Genomic DNA, 21,818 nt, shown 5'->3' on the forward strand with positions numbered 1-21,818 from the left:
CTTTTGCCTTTTTCTGCTCCATGACTTGTCCGACTTGTGGCACGTGTTGCTGACGGTTCTCTCCCGACCTCCCCGTAACCGCGTTGCCTTGTGCTTCGCTTTCCCAACTTGCACAACGTAGGGTATTTGGTGGTAGCTCTCCGTAACTGCCCCGAGGCAATTACACATCTCCTTTCCGAGCAGGCAGCGCAATTGCGCTATCGCCCTTCCACTTCAAGCGCACTGTTTGGTTCTGCCTTACTCTACTGCCAGCGCACAGCCGCTGCGCTCCGACGGGCTTGCTGTCAAAACGCTTTTATCCGGTTTGATCCGTGTCTGTGACCTGGCGATCCTGTTGTGTTGCGTGAAAGCCAGAAGTGAGGACCTCCTTGCAGTTCAGCTTGCTTTTGAGCTCTGTCGGCATTAAAGACAACGGCTCAGATGGGCTCTGCTGGGGTCCGATGAGCATGAGAAGAAAGATGGCAGATAATTCAGTTGGGTTTGGTATGTCTGTAGCAAGCCAGGTTCAGGCTATTGCACCCTCTAGGGGATAGGTGAGTTGTGAAGGAACTCTGGCCTCCAGTTATTTTTTTTTAACTTTGACAACATTGCCAAACACTTTGTTTCAATCCCAGCACTTTAATTTTGCCTCTTTTTTCACCCCGGTGATGTATTCTTTTCAATCTGTCTTAAGCAGTTAGTGTTCCCGTTAAATGGCTGTGGCATTTTGGCTTCGAGCGTTTTTCTGTCGGTGACTCTTGCTTACACCCACGGCATTTGTTGGGTTTGCAGGGAGAGGTCTGTGGGCATCAAGGACGGTTCCAGAAAGCCTTTGCTAAGGGCAAGTGGCGTGAGAACGTCAACCATGTCCATGGCAGCCCTTACACGGCTCCCTGGGAGCTGCATGAGGAGGGGAGGTAGTTCACAGAAAGTGCGTTGTTGTGAAGATAACCCCCAAAAACCAGGGCTGCGTTGTATCGAGTACTGTACAGGAGTCTACTAACCACACATCTGCAGAGCAGGCCATCACCCCATTGACAAGGAGCGAGAGAACAGAGAGCGCTGTCCTCATTGCACATGTAGGGAGCAGAAGATCAAAGAGTTTTGGGATTCCTTAAGTGTCATTGCAGAAAACTGTAGGAGCAGGGAACTGTCTGCAGTCTGCTGGGTCCCCCTCCGAGTCCTGGGGTCCCCCACCCTGAGCACTGCTGGTCTCGAGTAAGGCTGAGAAAAGCCAGGGTAAATCCAGCCATGACCACACAGAAAGCTCCGGCTTTGCGGTTTGCTTTGCTGCAGTGTGCAGCAGCAGATCGCTTGCAGGTGAGACTGTCCTGCAGAAAGGAACGTTTCACGATGAGGGAGGTTAAATATTAGCAAGTGGCAGTGGGAAACCTAAGTCAAACCAGAGTGACCAGAACGTTCAGTCAGGGAATGCAGGTACCTTCACTGATAACACCCAATGATAAATTTTCACGATGTTGATTGAACCCAAGGGAAAAAAAAAAAAAAAAGCCAAATCTGTAGTTTTCGGGCAGTTTGGTTCTCTGACCCAAGGGATCTCATGGGGATACCAGACACTCTGCAGTGCGAGAGTGGTGGGGCTGGGCCCATGACTGCCTGCTCCTGTGGCAGTGCAGCCTCAGATGACCCTCATGAAGCACCACATGTGTTTGTGTCCCCAGACTGAAGCCCTTCTGCAGTCAACCGTTCCCTTCCTGGGGCTCCACAAACACAACCCCGCTGCTGGGGCGTTGCCAAGCACCATGTGATGGTGCTGGTGCCTGTTCTGCCCTGCATGAAGTGGCTGTATTGTCAGCCGGGGTTGGTCCTGAGCAGTGCTGAGCGTTTTGCAGCTTCAGTTGACTTCAGCTGGCGTTCAGCAGTTAGGCACCTCGTGGGCTGCGTGTTTGCCTGTTCCGCGGGACCTTCCTAGCCCCCGCTAGCCATGACTGTGGCATTTCCCGAAGCGTGATCATACCTGCCTCTCATGTTGTCTCAGCCAAGCCCAGCTGTGCCAGGCAAAAGGCATTTGTGAGAAAATCCTTCCTAGTTTCACTAAGTAAATACTCAGATTATGTGGACAAGTTCAGTCTGTCAGAACTCTTCCCTCCTGATTATTATGCCCCTTGTCTTCGCTGGCTGTACTTCTTTGCCATGGGCATGATGAGGCACACACTGGCACGGCCCTGTGTCCATGGATTGGGGACATAGTGGCCACCTGGCAGGAGGCGGGTGGTTGCTTACAGGGGTATGCGTTGCCCTTCTCTCAAGCTCAGCAACTCCCTCAGGAGCCCAAGGCAGTGGCCAGCCTGAGTTCAGAGCTTTGTCAGAGTTACCTTGCTGCTTTGTGTAAAACTGCAGGAGGTGTATTGGGTGCTGGCACAGGGCAAGGGCTCTCCGAGCAGTGCCTGCTCCTGACAGAGCCTCAGCACATCATTCTCCTGCGTGGGGTGGGTATCCAAGCAGTAGAAGTCACCCACTGTCAGTGTCTGTCTCTCGGGTGAGCCCTGCTCACTGGCCCAGAAAAGCTCTGCCTCCTGTGGCAATTCTTAGTTAACTGGATTAGGGAAATCCAGTTTGTCCCTACAAGCAAAGGCTGTGTTGCTGTTTGTTAGGCTGCTTGATATTTGTTCAGCTTTGAGCAAAGGAGGCTCAGGGGGGATCTCATCACCATGTACCAGTACCTGAGAGGTAGCTACAAAGAAGATGGAGACTCCCTTTCCACAAGGAGTCCCATGGAGAGGACACAAGTTTCTCTTGGGGAGATTCCCATTAGATGTGAGAGGCAAATTTTTCCCCATGAGAACAGTCACCCACTGGAATAATCTCCCCAGGGGAGGGGTTGACTCTGCCACATTGGACACTTTCAAGCCTCAGCTGGACAGGGTGCTGGGCCATCTTGTCTAGACTGTGCTCTTGCCTAGAAAGGTTGGACCAGATGATCCTTGAGGTCCCTTCCAACCTGGGATTCTGTGATTCTATGATAGTTTTATGAATAGTTTGGAAACTATCTAAAGAGGGTGAGAAACTCAAACTCCCTTTAAAGTGAGCGATGGGCCATCCTGTCTCTGGAGGTTTCTCTGATCAGAGGAATAAATCTGTGTGCGCTAAGAGAGGGGTGTTTTTTTCTGCACCGGACTAAACCTCTTCAGTCTCAGAGCAGCCAGGGCAAAGCTGTGAGGCAGCTCGGAGATTGGCTGAGCTGTGGGATTTTCCAGCTGAATTTACATATCGCCCACTGCTCTGCATGCCTTTCTGTTTACATCACTTGAGAGCGATACACACATACACGCACACAGATAGCGAAAGAGACATTTTGACTGAGGAAAAGCCTGCCCGCGACTCAGGAACTTAGTCATGGCAGTGTCTTGCTGGGCTTTGCCACTCCGTGCCAGCTTGGGCAGACGATGGTGAGTTTCCTGCAAGGTAAATTGTTTGCCCTGGGTGCTGGATGTCGGGGCTGTGTCAGCAGCGTTCCCCGGGAGGCTGCTGTGCTTCAGCGGTCGTGGACAGTAGTGAGGGAGGAACTGTTTTCATGCCTGCCTCTAGATCTTAGCGTAGAAGCAGGAGGTATGTCAAATCCAGCGCCAGTTTAGAAGTGGGTACCTGTCACCTGTCCAGCTAGCTGGAGCTGTATTATGCTGATTTTTGTGATCCTTCAGAGTGACCTTTGCAAGGACGTGTAACGCATGGCTGTGCAACCACCCAGCAAGCGTTTTCTGAGGTTGCTTCTGGTGGTTTCAGAAATAGGAAATCCTTGATATTCTTTAGGTGAAGTTGTGAGCAGAGAAGCCAGGTTTGCGAGAAGAGGCCCTATCTCCCGCTGCCTCTCCCTTGCATCCTAAGTCATCGTGGCGACGGTACAGCTGCTAATGGTACACCGGGGGAGTAATTTAAATCCAGCTTTCCTAGCATGGTGTTAGGTGGCTGTGGGGCACTGGATGGTCCTTCTGTCTGAAAGTTGTCAGTAGATTTGCCGTGGTGGAAGTGTCCACATCCACTGATTTCTTCAGGAATCGAGGATTCAATGCTTGTTCATCAAGGGGCAGGACGTCGCTAGTTTGATTGTATTTTGCCCAGCTGCCAGGCTACCTGTAAAGCACTATGGTTTTCTCCCTTTCTCAGTCGCTGGCTAACACTCCCTAGCAGCGAACATAGCTGTCTTGCGTTGTGCTCTTCTGCTTGTTCTCAGTGGCAAAGTCCAAGGAGAGACAGTACAGCAAAAAAGCAGGTGACTGAAACTTACTGGATTGTTTGGTTGGGGTTTTTTGTGAAGGAGCTGATGCATTTCAGATGGCTCTTTAACATGGTCTAATTGCACCCAGGGGGCACAGCAAGAGCGTGTCATGAATTTCCAAGCTTTGGAGGATGTTGGGGGGAGCAGGGGGTGGAAGCGATACTTTATGCGTTTGGAGCAATGATTATGGGCTCAGGTTTCTTAGGACTTTAATCTGGAAGAATCCCATAATGCGATAGGAGCGGTTAAACCTTTCCAGAGGAGTGCAGCCACCTGTGAGGCGAAGCAGTTGGAAAAACCCTCAGTGACTGCACCGCAATTGCAGAATGGAGTAATGAAGAAACTCTGATTGCCTTGGGTCTAGCAGGGTGGCTCTAGGAAAGGAGAACGAGCAGGCAAGAGAAGCTTCCTTGGAGGAGACAGGATGCAGCGTCTGCTAAAATCTTAGTACATTTATTGGTGTTTAACTCCTTTCCCAGGCCAGCTGAGAGCAGGCTTTTGAACTTTGGTAAGTTACTGGTCAAGGGTGGGACAAGAATGGATGAGGATGGACTAGTTTCTGGTTTTTTGTGGGCAAGTCTCGGTCACAGCCTTGCTGAAGTGCTCATGTTAGCACCACGCAGCGCGGAGGTGAGAGGTGCTCAAGGGAGTTCAGGGTCTGTTTGTATGGGGATTTTCTGTGTTAGCTTGTGCTGCTCCTGAACCGATCGACCAAGATTGAAGCTCTCCAAACAGAGGCTTTGCTTCCTCGTGTACTGCCCTGCCAGGACAGAGGCTGAATCTCTGCAGAACCAGGCTTTGCTGCTGACCTGGCATGGCTTAAGGGTTTTTTTTAAAATGAGTTGCAAGCCCATCTATCTACCAGATTCCTGCAGGCCATTTTGCAGCAGGGGAACCAGCAGCAGAGCCTCAGCTGGTCTGCAGAACCCCGTGGGGTCTCAGCAGCCACAAGGCTGAGGAAGACCAGTTAGCACCAGTTCTGGTGTGATTTGTGTCGGTGACTATCCTTAGCTTTTGAAGTATGATATCATAGAATGGTTTGAGCTGGAAGGGACCTTTAGAGCCCATCTTGTCCAAACCCCCCTGCCAATGAGCAGGGACATCTTCAACTACATCAGGTTGCTCAGAGCCCCGTCCAACCCAACCCTGAATTGTTTCCAGGGATGGGGCCTCCACCACCTCTCTGGGCAACCTGTGACAGTGTTTCGCCAGCCTCATCATAAAAAATTTCTTCCTTATATTCAGTCTAAACCTACCCTGGTTTAGTTTAACACCATTATCCCTTGCCCTATTGCTACAGGCCCTGCTAAAAAGATTGTCCCCATCTTTCTTATAAGCCCCCTTTAAGTATTCAAAGGCTGTAATAAGATCTGCCCAGAGCCTTCTTTCTTTCAGGCCAAACAACCCCAACTCTCTCAGCCTTTCCCCGTAGCAGAGGGGCTCCAGCCCTCGGATCATTTCAGTGGCCTCCTCTGGCCCTGCTCCAGCAGGTCCACATCCTTCTTGTGCTGGGGACCCCCGAGCTGGACGCAGGGCTCCAGAGGGGTCTCACCAGAGTGGAGCAGAGGGGCAGAATCCCCTCCCTCGATGCTGGCCACGCTGCTGGGGATGCAGCCCAGGATACCGTTGGCATGATATCTTCAGAGATGCCTTGTGTCAATGATATCTTGTATCATGACCTGCCTTGCACAGAGGAGATACCCATTCCCTCTCAGGAAACAGCAGCAGGACTGAGATTTTTGTCTTGGAGGGATAGGAGGTTGTTGGTTTGGGGGCTGGATTGGCTTGGTTTTTTCTTTTTTCTTAATCAAATCCACAATTTAATGATATGAAAGTCCCCAAATGGGTCTGTTCTTTGAGTGAATATGTGGGAAGAAGGATCGCAAGCTGTGAAAGGAACAGCATGCAGCACTGTAGTGTTTGGGCTGACTTTTAAAGCACCTTTCTTTAAGGGCCTTGTGTGGAAGAGCTCCAAGCGTGCCTGGTTCTGTCAGCCTGGTAGCCAGGTACTGAGCCAAGTCAGGCTAATCTCGGGTGCAGGGGTCAGGCACTACCAAAACCTGGTCTGCGACCTTATGCGTAAGAAAAATGGGGTAGTAGGTGGATGCTTCCAGGTTTCCTAAAATGGAAGTAAAGCTTTGAGTATGGCTTTTGTGTCAATGGAAACAGCACTGAACATTGGCCTCTGTTCTGCAAACTTCTAACTTGATTTTAGGTCTTTGGGGAAAAGTGACATGCTTTGTTCCACCAGAGCAATCACTTCTGATCCCACTACAGGCACATCTGAAAGTTACCACTTCAGGTTTTAATGTGAAGTATTGCAAAAAGTTTTTCTATCCCAAGGACTCATTAGCCTTTAGGAATACAAAATTATTTCCCTTTCTGAACTGCATTTGCACAAAGGAATGACAGCGTTCAAACAGCTGTTGAATGTGCTCTTCCAGCTCTGCAGTCAGTTGAAGAGCTGGTAAAAGTAGCAGCAATTAAAAATAGCACTTTTATTTTTATTGATGACAGCTCAGTACAGTGGTCTCACTTTGAGTAGCTCGGAAAAGTTTGTGTAACTTTCAAGAGCAATGCAAAAACTTGTAAACAGTAAAAAGACTCTTTCTGTTCCACAGAAGCAAAGCCCCACCAGATGAAATGCCATGCTCTGTTGGTAAGGCTCAACTGCTGTTTGCGTTTTACGTTCCTCTAGCACTGGCTGCACCTCTTGGTGTATGAGCCTGGTCTCAGAGAGGTCACCCTAAGAATGTAAGAAATGCCCAGCTGGGTCAGAGCATCGGTCTGCCTAGACCCAGTTCCGAAAATGGATGCTGTTAATGGAGAGCACATGAACCTGGCCACTTTCTACCATCCATTTGCCTCCTATTTTCCCACTGCTCAGAGTAGTTGGATTGGGGACTACGTCCCATTGATTGTTTTATCTGTCAGTCCCTGAAGTTTCTCTAACTACACTGTGGCCTTCTTCCGAAGCAAAAAACAGAACTGTTACGGTACTTGGGAGACAGGTCCGTCAAGGCTTTCTGTAGCACCCAAATGATGCTCTCACAGTTGTTCTCCACAGCTTTTGTGATGGTGCTCAGCATTTCGTTGGCTTGTTTGTCTGCTGCTGTCCTCTGGGCTGAGAATTGCAGCTAACTGTCTGCGGAGACTCCAGCATCTTTTTCCTGCATTGTAGCTGCCAGATCGGGAATGAGCATTGCATAGGCCTGCTTTCGTTATTTTCCCTAGATGTATTGCTTGACATTTATCTCTGTAAAAGCTCAACTGCAACCTTTTCATCTCCTCAGTTTTGTGAGGTGGTTCTTGAGTTCCTCACCGTCACCGTGGTATTTGACTGCTCAAAGGACCTTAGTGTCATCTGAAAACTTGGCAATTTCTCTGCTCGCTCTTTATTCAACATCTTCACCTATGACCTTGACAAAGCTTATTCAGCAGTGGTTCTTGGAGGAGCCCTTGCTTAGCCTTCTCTAACCTGAGGAGCGACCATTGAGCTCCACCCTCTGCTTCCTGTCCTGTGACCGCACTGAGAGATGTCTATCTCCGTCATCTGCTGTAGCTCATGCACGTTCTTACAGCCCGTGTTTTACAAGTCAGACTAGATGCTGAATAGTCCTTGTTGCCATGTTCTTTAAGCCCTGTTCATGACGTTCACAAGCACTTATGAAATGAGTGCTGTTTCCACCAGAGACACTGACCAGGAAAGCCAGAGTGACTGTCCCATGGTTGTCTCCATATAAGAGTTGGCATTTGAAGTGATGAATCTTATCTCCTTTGTGCTTTGGTCTGAGACATTCCCTTCCAGGTTGCTGTGGGCCATTGAGAATCAGTTCACAGGTAGAAGTCTGGGCAACGCCTTGGTGCTGCAGAAGAACAAAGTGCCCAAAGAGCCTGCCCAAACTGGACTGGATTTACTAGCCCTGTTGCTTCCCCCAGAGGAGACCTGGCTGTGGGAGAGCTTGCAGTGCAGCAGGGGACGATGGTGGCTACACCACGTGGACTACCACAAACGCAGACCCCCTGCTCTCGGCACCATCTTGCCTTGCCGTTGACCTTGACCTGTAGAGCTGGGCTGTGGGAGCAGCATGGTGCATTTTAGTTTTTGTCAGAGTATTTCCCCAGTAATGTACCAATACTCTCAACGATGTGTAACCCTTCCTATTCTGGCCACGATGTTGTAAGAGGAACGGAAGTTTGTGTCTTGTGCCATAGATACCCAGGCTGTGAAATAAGGAAATTCACATCACCCACAGCCTGTTCCCAGCAGGAGCGGGATAACCCCATGCCTGCCTTTCTCACGAGGCCAGCTGCACACATTGGCCTCGCTCTCCAGCAAACGCGCCTGCTGTGGATGATTTTGCCAGCCCAGTAGTTTCCGCAGGGGTTCATAACCTTAGAGACGGCTTCAATGAACTGAGGGAGGGGAAAAAAAGAACAAAGCACATGTAGGACATGTCACTGAGCTTTACAGGCTGTTGATTGCATAAGGAGGAGACGCTTGCAGTTTGCTTGGTGAAGAGGCACTGTGCAGCATGGGCTGGAAAGAGCGTGGGCAAAGAGACACTGGGCAGCTGCTGGAAAGCAGCTCTGTCGAGAGGGACCTGGAGGTCCTGGTGCACAAGTTGACCATGAGCACAACAGGGTGCTCTTGTAGCCAAGAAAGCCAATAGCAACCTGGGGCGCATCAAGAGGAGCATGGCCAGCAGGGTGAGGGAGGTTATCCTCCCCCTCTGCTCTGCCCAGTGAGACCCCATCTGGAGCACTGCGTCCAGTTCTGGGCTCCCCAGTTCAAGAAGGATGAGGAGCTACTGGAGAGAGTCCAGAGGAGGGCTACAAAGATGATGAGGTGACTGGAGCATCTCCCCTACGAGGAGAGGCTGAGGGAGCTGGGCTTGTTTAGCCTGGAGGAGGCTGAGAGGGGATCTCGTCAACACGTACAAATATCTGAAGGGTGGGTGTCACGAGGACAGAGCCAGACTCTTCTCAGTGGTGCCCAGTGCCAGGACAAGGGGCAATGGGCACAAACTGAAGCAGAAGAGGTTCCAGTTGAACGTGAGGAAGAACTTCTTGACTTTGAGGGTGATCGAGCCCTGGCCCAGGCTGCCCAGTGGGGCTGTGGAGTCTCCTTCTCTGGAGATATTCAACCCCTGCCTGGACCATGTCCTGTGCCCCCTGCTCTGGGTGAGCCTGCTTGAGCAGGGGGGTGGGACTGGGTGATCTCCTGAGGTCCCCTGCCATTCTGGGATTCTGCGATGGGCCACTGTGTCTGCCAGCCACTCTGCCATGATGCCTCGTTTCACCTGTGGGATCTGGTGCCGTGCCTGTGTCTTGCACTGGAGAGCAGCCGGAGCACAAACCCCAGCAGTGCCAATGTGCCTGCGATGGTGTGTTTCCCACATTAGGAACTGGGTCCTAATTGGGACCAGGCAGGTTACGTGATGTTTGTGAAGGACGAGATACTCTGCCATTCCTTCTTCTCATGCCACATCCCCCCTCAGAGCCTTGGCCTTGATCTTGAGTTTGGCTGTAAGGAACTTTTGGTGAGTGTTGGGAATAACCAGGTATGTGTATGCACTCTGGGGGCCAAGAGGAGAGGAGACCCTTGAGGTACCTGTGCCGGCCCCGCCAGACCTCTCTCATGGGCAAACTCTTTGGCATGGCCAGAGGATCAGCCAGGACACTTGTCCTGGGGGTGATTCCCCTCCCTGCTTTGAGGTGCAGCGATGGGGTTGGCAGCGGCATGAAACATCCAGCTGTTGCTGATCCTGTTGGCCCCCGCAGTGGGGAGAAGGAGCACTGCTTTCCCCAGCTGTCTGTACAACTACTACTGGTCAGGTTTTTCCTTGCCTGGATTACTAAAGTAGGAATTTTAAGTCTTTTCTTATTGCTGAGTCTTAAAAACCTGAGCTGATTCCTGTGGTGTGCAAATGCTGAATCCTAGCCCATCCCCTCCCTCGCCTCTGGTTACTGTCAGCCGTGTGATTTAGCAAATAGCGGGTCCCCACAGCTTCCTTATTTCAGGGTAGATTTTTTCCCCCTCTTTTTTTTTTTTTTTTTTTTTTACTGTCAAAAACACTCTAAAGTTGCATGTTAAAAAACCAAACAAACAAACTCAAGGCAAGGAGAGTCTGGATCACAGGCTGGGATTGCAAACTGGGGTCCACGCATGCCTCTCTGGTTTAGAGGGCAGCCCTGTGCTGCTGTGCTGCCAGGACGCACAAATTCTTTCAGAAGTCCATGTCTTTTCAGAGCAAACAGAGCCTGTCCTCTCACTGCAGGTGTCAGGGTGCCTCTGCAACCTGTTTTGCTGTAAATCATAACCTGACCCTGTAGAGTCCTGGGCCAGAAAATTGGGTGAATGAGGGCTTCTCACCTGCTGCTCTGCGGAGCTGCTGGAGATGCTCAGGGGATTTCTGGATTTTGTATTTGGTCATCTGAGAAGGACTTAGCAAGCCAAAGGATTCCGTGACTTCCAGTAAATCTTAGTTTTTTCTTCTAGGTCACAGAGTGCACGTGTTTTGTAACACAAAATATTTGATACTTTTACTGTGTCGTAATCTGCATCTCCTCAGGACACGGTTCTGCTTGGACCCTGCAGGCTGAGGCGCTCTGCCTGCAGTCGGAGCAGGGGCAGGAGCCGCCCATGGCCGGGGCAGGGTGCCCCCAGGAGGGACACCAGCCACCCAGGAGGGATGCTCGTCCTCTGGGCCTGGAAGCACAGGACAGCATAGCTGACAGGGTTCAGATGCCAAGCCAAGGTTCTGAGATCTGGTGGAGATTTTCTCAAGTGCTGTAGGAAGCTGGTATTAATGTCGACACCATCAGCTCTTTTCTGCCTCCTTTTAACTTGTTTGCAACCAGTTGGAAAAGGCCTTTCTCAGTACCTCTTGGAAGACTGAGATGTGAAGAAGCTGTCAGACAGTGCTCTAGAGAGGTGTCTGCTCTGTTGAAATGCTTCCTTTATATGGTGGTTGCAGAGATTTGGGCTGAAATCAGATATTCATGTGGTAGCTGGCGTTCCGCAGCCTGGCTGATGTTCCACTTGACGTTTTTTCCATTGCTCGCATTCCTCTGGTTTCTGCTCAGGGAAGACACGAAGCAGGCTCCCTGCTGCTGCTTGCAGATAGGTTGCTCAGCCAAGCTGCAGAGTGCAGGACATGCTTATAAACAATGAGTGGGAAATCCCTGTATTCCAGCCTGCGTTCCCTTCCTCACTTTGGATTTATCCAAGATCTCTTGAAGTTGGAAGGCGTTTTGCATCAGTTTCAGCGGGGCTTTGGGACAGAGTGAAACTTGAGATGTGCCTCCTCACCGCCTCTCAGCAGTCAGCAGTTCTGTGCCCTGCTGGGTTGCCCCGTGAGCCGCACCACGGTGGACACCGGCACAGAAGTTTCAAAGGCAGTTATTTAAAGGGTCATGCTCATCCTTGGCTGGCGGGCCATAACTCCCTGACTGCAGTAGCCCAACTGCCTGTATGTCACTGTTTGTTGCACATCAGATCCTACGTTTAATGATACTACAAAACTACTCAAACTGTTCGTTGTCCCCATTCTTGTTTTTTTCCTGTCTCTCTGCTCCACAGTGAGTGCTTTCCCATCGCCTTTTTGAGTCTCCATCTGTTATGTTTGAAGGCAGTACATACCCTGAAAATGGGAAAGGGATGAAGCTTTTGCCTGCGTGTCCAGACAGCCCACAATCTTCCATAAGGATGGGCTTCCTCTCTTTCCATCTGGGAGTGATTGTTTGCCTTAAAAACCCAGTAGGAATAGTTGATATGCCAGGTTCCCTTAATGCTGTCACGACTGGTGAGGTAGGACCATCCCCTGCTCTTTCCTTGCAAGTGGTGCAGGATAGGGGTGGTTGGGTAGATGCTGCTGAGGTTCTCTGAATCATGAATTCCCTTCTGAAAAGCACGTCCCTCTATATCCACCCCAACGTGGGAGGAGGAGGAGGGCGCTGAATCCCTTCTCCATTGGAGATTGGTGAGCTTAGCTGTATCATTAGGCGTAGGGAACCTATACAGGAGGGGAACTGTAAGGATACGTGCATGTTACTCAACCTGAGATAATGCAACCTTGAGACATGAAATCGCAGGAAATGTGGCAGTTTGTGTCATCGCTCATGGAAGTACTGGCTTTACATTATTTATGAGCACTGCATCGTCTGGAGGCCCCAGCTGAGGTGGAGACCTTTTTGTGCTAGACACTGCACAAATATCCAAAGATCCTTTCATCTTCAGGCTTTGTAGTCCTGATACACTGTGCAAAAGAGGTAAACTAAAGAGACTTGTGCAGGGAGGGAGCAGAGAGCTCCAGTGGCTCGCCCAAGGTTGCAAGGGAGCAAGGGGCTGAGTGGGGCTCGGATCTCATGGGGGCACAGCCAGTGTGTTACCCAAAAGCTTTGTCTGCCCTTTCCCCCGCCCGCCCCCCCGTGCTTCTGCTGTCTGTGCACGGAGGAACCCCTGGGAGGAATAAAAGGATCCTGATGGCTGATGCCAAACTTCTCACTTGCTGGAACCCAGCTTTAAACTCGGCACGTCTCCGTGATCTGAGGGATCTGGCATTTGCAAACGGCCAGGACAGCGCTTTCAAATGTGCGGAAAACATTATGCAGATCCCTGTTTTTAAGACGGTCTTGGGTTTGGTTTTGAGGTTTTTGGTTGGGGTTTTGGTTTGGTTTTTTGGTTTTGTTTTTTTGGTTTTGTTTTTTTGGTTTTGTTTTTTTGGTTTTGTTTTTTTGGTTTTGTTTTTTTGGTTTTGTTTTTTTGGTTTTGTTTTTTTGGTTTTGTTTTTTTGGTTTTGTTTTTTTGGTTTTGTTTTTTTGGTTTTGTTTTTTTGGTTTTGTTTTTTTGGTTTTGTTTTTTTGGTTTTGTTTTTTTGGTTTTGTTTTTTTGGTTTTGTTTTTTTGGTTTTGTTTTTTTGGTTTTGTTTTTTTGGTTTTGTTTTTTTGGTTTTGTTTTTTTGGTTTTGTTTTTTTGGTTTTGTTTTTTTGGTTTTGTTTTTTTGGTTTTGTTTTTTTGGTTTTGTTTTTTTGGTTTTGTTTTTTTGGTTTTGTTTTTTTGGTTTTGTTTTTTTGGTTTTGTTTTTTTGGTTTTGTTTTTTTGGTTTTGTTATGTTTTAGGCTGTAACATTTTTCAGAGTTTAGACCCAAGTAGCGATTCCCTGGGCTGTGCTGCTGCTGTAATCTGGCTGCCTGACAGTTGTCCGATAAAGAACTGCAGCGAGCAACACGAAGTGCTGCATCAGGCGTGGCTGAGCTCTTGGCCATTAGCAGAGTGTTGGTCGAGGACATCCTGAGCGTCGCCTTTATAACGCTTAAAACGTGAGTGCAGGACGCAACTGGCCCTGTGCACAAGCAGATGGGGCTTGCAGGAAAGGTACATATGCTCTTGGGCTGGGCCTAAGGAGGCCTGGGGCAAGTCCTGGGTCACTGCTACATTGCATGATCATATCTCTCTCTGTGAGCCTCAGTTTCCCTTTTTGTAAAGTGAAGAAATCAAAATAATCTCCGTTTTATAAAGAGCTTGGAGGTTAGGCTTGTCACCCTTAGATAAGAGAAACCAACTGCTAGAAACACCCAAGACACTTCACCTCCCCAAAAGTTGGAAATGTGAGCAGCGGGAGTGCGAAAGCCTGGCCAGAGCGGTGCCATCTCAGCCAGGGCCAGAAGCAGGCACGTCTGAATGCGACTGGGAGCTCTGCATCGGCTGGCCGCAGGCATCTGCGGGGTGTTTCTTCCGAGGCACCCTTCGCGGGTGGTTGGCTCTTTTCCTGTAAAAAAGGGTTTTGGTTATGTCTTAGTAAACCATTTTTGGCCTGTCTGTCCTCACTGCAGCTGTCTGTCTGCTTAGCCCTTGGACTCTGCTGCTGGCAGTGAGAGTATACAAGACTTAACTATAGCTTGGACAGAAACGGGTCTCTTAATTTGGATTCTTTGTGAGCAGCTTATTCCTGGAGCACAGGGTCCCTGTCTCCTTGGGCAGGCTGCGACACCTGCGAGTGCAAGCAGTGCCTTTCAGCTGCAAGGATGAAGGGGCAGCTTGGGAGGAGAGCTCAGTGCCCTGCTGAGCCCTTGTCTTTGATGGAAACTTCTGCTCAAGCCAGAAGCATCTCCATACGGCGCCAGAGAGGAGGTGCAGCTCCTTCCTATGGGTACCCTGGCTCTGAAGGACACTCTTTGAGAGCATCTTGTCAGATTTGCTGGGACAACAGCAAAATTTTGTGCCCTGAAGCCAGCATCAGGTTTCAACAGAGGTTAAAGAAAGCAAACTCCATGTGTTTCTGCAGATTATTATTGTGTAATACTTGACTTCGCAAACTTGAACCTAGTAAAAACTGTGTAAACAACAGAGGAAGATAAATGAGCCCCTCTGCTGACTTCTGGGGGGAGAGGGTTTCTCTTTCTGGGTGATGATCCAGACTTTTGCTGGTTGTTTCTGGGCAGAAACTGGGAGTGAGATCCAGAATCACAAACTCCAAGTTAGGTTTCTTTCATGGTTTCCTTGACCTCATAGATCAGACTGTGCTGGAAATAATTCCTTTAATGCAAATATAACTAAATCAAACATGGGTTTTTTGCTTTCTGCTAAGATCTAGCCCTGGCTTTTAGCAGTACAGCCCAGGGCTTTTGAATTAAATAGTAAAACTCCCACTGAGTTCATCACAAGAACAGGACGAGGCCTGCACTAATCACACTTTCGAATATGAGGCAGCCTTAAGTTCTGGGGATGCAGGGAAGTTTAGGCTTTGGTTTCCTTGGCTGGAAGTACCAGAAAGCTCCTCACAGCCTGCGTGGGAAAGGGGATCCCTTGGGATCCCTTTCTGCCACCCACCTGAGGATGTGGGGCTGCTGAGCTTCCAGGGCTCCTCTTCCTTCATCTGGGGGTGGGTGGTCCTGGAGGGAAGAAGGCAGTCACAACCCCTTGTGCTAAAGCAAAGCCCCGGGTGACCAAATGGGATGTTTCTATCGTGTGCTTGGAAGGTGGCCTGAGCTGTAAAGCTGTGCGTGAACAAGCTCGCTGGGCTCTGGAGTCCAGGCCAGCTCAGCTTGAGCCTCACACTTAATGGGATAAGGGTTTTACTGGTATAGCTTTACATCCAGAGACCTCTTCTGCCCTCCATGCACTCACAGTTCCCCAGCACGCTGAAAGATCAGGCTCGTGTCCGTGGCCTCCGCTGAAATCCTTCTGCCTGCCGTGGTACAGTCTGCTCTTCGCTCACAATTGCTGTGTCTTGTGGAAGGGGCTCCCTTTTAGGCCTCTGCTTGCTAATCACTGCTCTGTGCAAAGTGTTTTGGGAAGCAGCAGGTAACCTGCTTTCTGATGCTCAGACTGGGGAGGGACCAGATACAGAGCCTGCATAGTGCTCTTCTCTGCTGGGACTGTCAAGTCACAACTGGTACATACCCTCGTTTTTAAAAGATTGATGTGTGTCCTGACCAGGGGAATGCTGTCTGTCTTAGAGCAGTCTCCTGAGAAGTCTCATCTGCTGTTAAAACAGTTGTATACTTGTAAAGGCAGCTAACAATTATGGGTATTCCAGTATTTGGGTGATTAAGGAGTCACCTTAAAAGATACCATATCTTTAGAAAATGCTGAATGCCTATCCAGGAATGATTTGAAGGAACCTGACTTTGACCTTGCCACTTGCTTCTGAAAATCCAGGTTTATGTGAGAGCTTAAGTAAATACTTGGACTTAATGCTATGGGACATTGTTCTTCCAGCCCAGGATAATATGTGCAATGAACCTAACTCTTTTTCTGTCTTTCTTCTTCCACAGAGCAGACTTCCCATGACTAACAAGTGCTGGCCTAGATTATGAGCTCAAACAAGAACGCTCGCTACAATCGTTTTTCCAGTGGCACAACAAACATCACTACTTCCGAAAACACTAACGGGGTAAGGCTCGGCAGTGTCGGCAGAGGATAGGGGCTAGGGCTGCTGCTTATATTCTCATCCCTTCTTTTGAGAAAATGAAGATGGCTTTTGAAAATACGGTACTTTCTTGCCTCTAAAAATCACAATATCCACAGAGAAAAATTGGGAATATATATGTACATTTTTTCCCCAGTTCAGTAAAGGTAGCAAGACTTTGGGCTGTGCTGCAGTGATACACACTGACCTTCATTTTGTCAATGTTTCAGACAAGAATGGAAACAACTTTCGGGCCAGCCTACTCTGCTGTGACGACCATCACAAAGGGTGAGCGTATTTCATGCATCGAGCTTCTCCCCCAGAGCACTATGTGTGATTCCTACCAGTTGTTGTTCTTTTACAGATCATAAAGCTGTTTGGAGAATCGCTGTGTTTAAGACAGGTGCCAAAGTGCTGGTTTTAGTATTATGCAGGCCGAGTGTTATTTAACATGGTGTCTGATCACCAGGCATGATGGAGATGAGCGTGCACAGAAATTTTCTCCCATTAGGCAGACTTAACAGTACCACTGGGAGGCCCTCGCTGAAATTAGGATAGTACAATAGTGTTTGATACAGAGCTCAGTCCCAAATCTTATTTATCTCCATGACTTCTCATGCAATTGTTACCAGCACTGAAAATTCCCATCTTCACTCTCTGCCTGACTGTGAGTCACTCTGGACACTGGTAAAACCCCCATGGCCATTTCTAACTCAGACAGGAGGGGGTGCAAGTGTCCCTGCTTGTTTAAAATTCATGTGCTTTGTTCCTCAAAGCCCAGCAGGTGAGGAGTCTGAGCCCTGACACATGGCGTGACTGTAGGAAGAGGTCTGGTTTCATTTTCGAATAAAAATATCCTTACTTTAGTAAAGATAAACTGTGGCACTTGACACTGATTTAGATAAGGCAACGGGACGTGTTTGGATTACATTTGTACAGGACTCTGGACTCTAGATGGTTTTGGACTCCTGAATATTTACATTAAAAATTTTATATAAGTCAGTAATATTATCTTTATACAAATATATCCAATTTAATTTAGCATGCTTCTCTTGTGCTACAGGAATATCCAGACCTCCTTTGGTCGAAGCAATTTTTGTCAGTGATTGAAATATGTGGAGGTATAAGGTTTCCTTTTAATAGTATTTTTAACCTATGGTCCCGGTAGAATATTATCTGTGCTCTTTCCTGGGCAGGCTACCTTCAAAGGGCTGCATACATTTCAGTGAGCTATCAGAGATCAGGATTGTTCTGTCTGCACTGACGTATCCAGGTCAAGAACTGGAATTGGGGAATCCCTAGTCTTTTTCTTTTTCAAGGAACACTTAAAGCTACAGAGACTGACCTGTAGCTTGGTAATGTTACTGAGGAGCCTAAATACTTGATTTTTTTTTTATTTTTTTTTTTTAATTTGCTTTAAAGCTGACGGGACCAATACTTTTAAACAGCATCGTCGGACTCCGTCCTCCTCCAGCACACTCACCTACTCCCCACGAGATGAGGACGATGGCATGGTAAGTGTGGCCAGGAGCCGCCCTGCTGACTGGCTTAGCTGATTATATGTCAAATGAGGGACATTGGGTGCTCCTCTGGACTTCCCTGCCTCCCTCGTCATTCCCATGCACTGTGTTACATGGGAGGCAGATGTCCGCACTTGAGGCGGGACCAGCCTCAGCATTTCTTGGCTGCTCCCGGGGTTGGTGCAGTGGGGACACAGAGGCTGCTTCTGACCTGGGGTGTTAGGCTGGTGCTGATGGTGCTTTCAAGATGGTATGTGGTTACAAAGCCCGGGAGCTACAAATCCTGCAGGCCTGCTTGTGAGGGTGTACCTGCCTCCTGAAGTGATCTGTGTGCTCTGGGTCTCCTGAGCTCGGGAGAAAACAGAGCTGCTGTCAGCGATCTTGGGGGCTGTGGCTGAGGATGGTCAGTCTCAATCAGGGTGTCTTGGATGGACCATCCAGCAGCACAGCTGGCCCTGCAGTTAGGATCAGAAAATCCATTCCTTTTTCTACCTCCAGATGGGGCTTCTGACCGTTTGAAACCTGCAGAGTGGGATGTCAGATGCCACACCTCCAGATGGGGCTTCTGACCGCAGGGAGCATGTTTGAAACCTGCAGAGTGGGATGTCAGATGCCACAGGCTATGCTCTGCTCCTGACAATTACATCATCGGGGTCTTCTCACACAAACCAGTCCCATGTCTCGCAATACCTTTGCAGAAAAGTACTTCCCAATTTTGTACCCAGCTTTCTCATTCATCATGCTCATTTCTGAGTAGCTTCTTTTGGGGGAATTTAGTGATTGAACAGGGTTAGCTGCTTAAAGAGAAATTAAATCCGCTAAATCAATCAAATCAAAAACAGCAACAGCAAAGCAAACCTCAGTGAATGGACAGATAGCTCTGAGGCCTTGACTTCTCCTATCCCTAGTGCTCCAGCCACATCTTGTAACTACAAGCTCCTATTTAAGATTTAACCATGTGACTAGTTGGCTCCTCAAAGTAAGTTGTAGACTTTGTCAGGTTATGAGACCCAGCTTCCAAGCCAGGGATAGATGGATCACTGCTGCTGCTGAAGTTAGGCACTAGCAGAGACTGGGGTCAGCAGCAGCATGGAGCTGCAACACTTCTTAAAATAAATTTGACACCACATTGCAAAGAGCTTTATTGTCAGCATCCTATAAAGTTCCTTCTGTTGCTCAGAGATCTTGCTGTGTTTTATGTGAGCGTGTGTTTGTTTTTTCAAAAAGTCCTTTGAACATTTGCCTCGTGTCCTTGGCAAATGCAACTCTCCATCACATCACTGACCCCATGGTGCCGGGCCACTGTTCCAGGAAGCCCTTGGCTGTCAGCACTGGTCTCATGGGCTGAGTGCTGCACTCGCTGCACCCTTTTCATGAGCTGTGCAGTTGTCGCAGAGCACGGGTGAGGATTTTTCCAGAGGAGCGGCGCGTGCGGGGGGCATTACATTTAGCCACGTCTGATGGAGAAGCCCCCTGACTCCTTTGAAAACTACAGTGTGGCAAACTGAGGCATGCAGCCAAGAGCATGAGCGATCTCTCCTAGGACCGAGCCTCAGCCCTCTTGGGCAGTCTCAGCACACCTTCCCTGGAGTGCTAAATATTCTTATGCAAAAATAGCGAGAGGATTAATGAGTAGTTCAGGAAGCAGCCTGCAGCCCTAGGTGCTAACAAACCAGCAGCGCCACAGCCCCACTCTGCCTGCTGCTCCAGACAAACTCTCACTAACCCTTTTAGGAAGCTTCCTTTGCTTTGTCAAGAAATAATCTGGGATTTCCCTTCCTCATCGCTAAGTTTTCCCTTCTCCAGAAGCTGCCAAGGGCTTGTCAGGCATCAGAGAGACAGCTGGAGACGAGTCAGCCTCCTGTGACCTCCACCGCCCCTTCTTCTTTCTTTTTAAAGCTTCTGTTAATGAAACTGAAAGCAGAGCAGTGTGTTCTGTGTGCAAGGCAGGGATTACTGAGCAGCTCCTGTCATCTTTCCTGAAAACAGTGCCACGGGTTCCCAGCCTTGCTATGCCTACAGGGAGCAGGAACGAGGACTGTGGTAGAGCCTTCACATGAAGGCTGCTTTTGTAGCCGACGTGATGGGAACTGTGCCTAAAGATTACAGCTGAATATTGGGACAAATGTGTACTAATGGAAGAAGAGCTGACTGGCTGTCCAAAGTCTCAGTTGTTTACAGGGAGCTTCACCCCTGAACCAGAGGCTTGACTGAGTTACCAGCCAGCTGCAAGCTATCCATCTTCCATCAAAAGACAGTTGAGCACTCCATCCTTGGGCTGTTTGAAGATGGACTTGATGTTTGGTGCAGAAATAACCCTGGCACAGATGTAGGGAGGTGGGACCCTTCTGACAGATCCTCCCAAATCCAAGCCTGGCCGAAGCAGTGCCACTTGTGCCACCTAGCCCCTGCAGCAGGGCCTGGCGCTCCTTGGCTTTGGTGCATATGGGCCCCCCCCCCAGTCTGGGCTGATGCCCACAGGGTGGGGGTCCTGTGGTCCTTGTGCTGTGTTATTCTGTGTGCAGTGCAAGAGCACCCTGCGGTCAGTCCCCTTGTGCTGGCTGCTCTACACACGCCTAGTGTGGCAAAGCTCAGACTAAATAGCCAGGCCAGGAGTGGGAAGCAGTGCAGTGACTAATCCAGTAGAGCTGAGGTCTCTTGCATCTTAGCCTTGTTTGCTTGGCAAAAAGAAAAGCTGCAGATACCTAGAGGGTCAGTAAACGCCAGCGCACGCCTCTGCCATTCAGTGTTGTCACTACAGCCCTAGTGGAGTGACCTTTCTCAGCACATCAGTTTCACTCCTGCGTAGTTTACACCAGTGTTAGCCCAGTCAGGACACAGGGAGCTGAGCCCACAGTGTTGCACAAGCCTAGCTCAGCTGTGTCTCACACCCCTGCCTCCTGGAAGTACTATTGGGCTGCAGTCCCCCTCCTCTCCATCGGTGATCCACGCAGGATGTTGCTCTTGGTAAAACTGCCTCCCTTCAGAGCCTGCCTTTGCTGTCCTGATCTCTCTGCCGCCTCCAGAATGGGAACTATGCACAGTCATTCTTGTTATTTTAATAACTTCTGTTACTAGCAGAGGAAAATAATAAAATTAATGGGTACACATAAAATTGATTTACCTCGTTATAACCATTCCTCCTCAAGGTTTACATATTTAGCCAATAAATATGCTTTCTTTAAGAAAGAGAGCTTTATGCTTTGGCTTCTAAGCAGATACAGCGCTTCTGAGCTCCTAGGCTCCAAGTATCGTAAAAATTAAGAAGCAAAGTAGTGTGAAGAACCATCAGGATCCTGGTCTGCTCCTCTTCTGCAGCCCAGCAAGGACTGTGCTCAGGCTGCAGTATAGTCTGTCTCTGGGGAAGGCAGCAGCCTCTGAAGCTCATCTTATGCCTTTCATTCCTGAATTTCCTGACTGCCCCACTGGCCTCTTGCATTCCTTTGTCTGTCCTCGGGTCTGATGTCACACACTTTCACCCTGGGCAAGCACACAAAATGCAGCTTGTGAGGTTCAGATTGAACATGAGGGAAAAAAAACCATTTTGCTCACGAGGTAGTGCAAGACAGGAACCCGAGGTAGCAGAGTCTCATCTGTGCAGCTTTCCCCATTGCAGCGGGGCAGTGCCAGGGCTCACTTGATGCAGGGCCAGGGCGAGTCCCTCTCTGAGTGGGCAGCAGGGCCAGCGATCTCCAGAGCTCCTTTCAGCCAGCACTTCTAGGAGTTTGCGACTGATACAGGCTACAGTCAAGCCACATATAGGTGTGATATGTGCAGGCAGCCTGGGCATTGGTCATCTCTTGATGCTAAGCATCTGAAGCTTATGGCTTTGTTCTGCCCTTTCTTTGTCAGTCCTCCCGTTATGCTCCTTGGAAGACTTTTATTGCTTCTCTCAATCTTCCTAGTCTGCCAGCAGCATCTCTTCCAGAGTAACCCAACAGTGGCTGTGCTACTGGTTCTTCCAGACCCCCAAATCCAATCACCCCGTGGTTTGAATTGTCTCTGGTTTCACTTTGATGCCCAATTGCATCATGGCTATGCGCTGCTGGTTGATATTCCACCCTTAGAGATGTGCTGCTGGTTAATATTCCAGTGGCAGCATTCCCTCAAAACCAATCCCAAGGCCACCGCAACCGGTGGGATTTTTCTTGATTGGTGCGTGCAATG

General features: G+C 49.2%; 1 protein-coding gene across 3 annotated transcripts in view; it reads left to right on the plus strand.

Annotated features, from left to right (window-relative positions):
- The first annotated feature begins 5,822 nt into the window (after window positions 1-5,822).
- TRAF7 (TNF receptor associated factor 7) overlaps window positions 5,823-21,818 on the plus strand; it is a 32,220-nt gene continuing 16,224 nt past the window's right edge. Inside the window, exons 1-4 of one of the 3 annotated variants that reach the window (XM_035903540.1) lie at window positions 5,823-6,875; window positions 15,998-16,116; window positions 16,362-16,419; window positions 17,554-17,645. In XM_035903540.1, the coding sequence (XP_035759433.1) occupies window positions 16,036-16,116; window positions 16,362-16,419; window positions 17,554-17,645 (231 nt within the window). In that variant the 5' untranslated portion in view covers window positions 5,823-6,875; window positions 15,998-16,035. Of the gene's footprint in view, window positions 6,876-13,342; window positions 15,900-15,997; window positions 16,117-16,361; window positions 16,420-17,553; window positions 17,646-21,818 lie in introns of those variants that run through there. The other 2 variants (XM_009648079.2, XM_035903541.1) reach the window with 2 other exon arrangements.

This window comes from Egretta garzetta, unplaced genomic scaffold (genome assembly GCF_000687185.1).
Source record: "Egretta garzetta isolate BGI_Z169 unplaced genomic scaffold, ASM68718v1 scaffold71, whole genome shotgun sequence".
Lineage (NCBI taxonomy): Eukaryota > Metazoa > Chordata > Aves > Pelecaniformes > Ardeidae > Egretta > Egretta garzetta.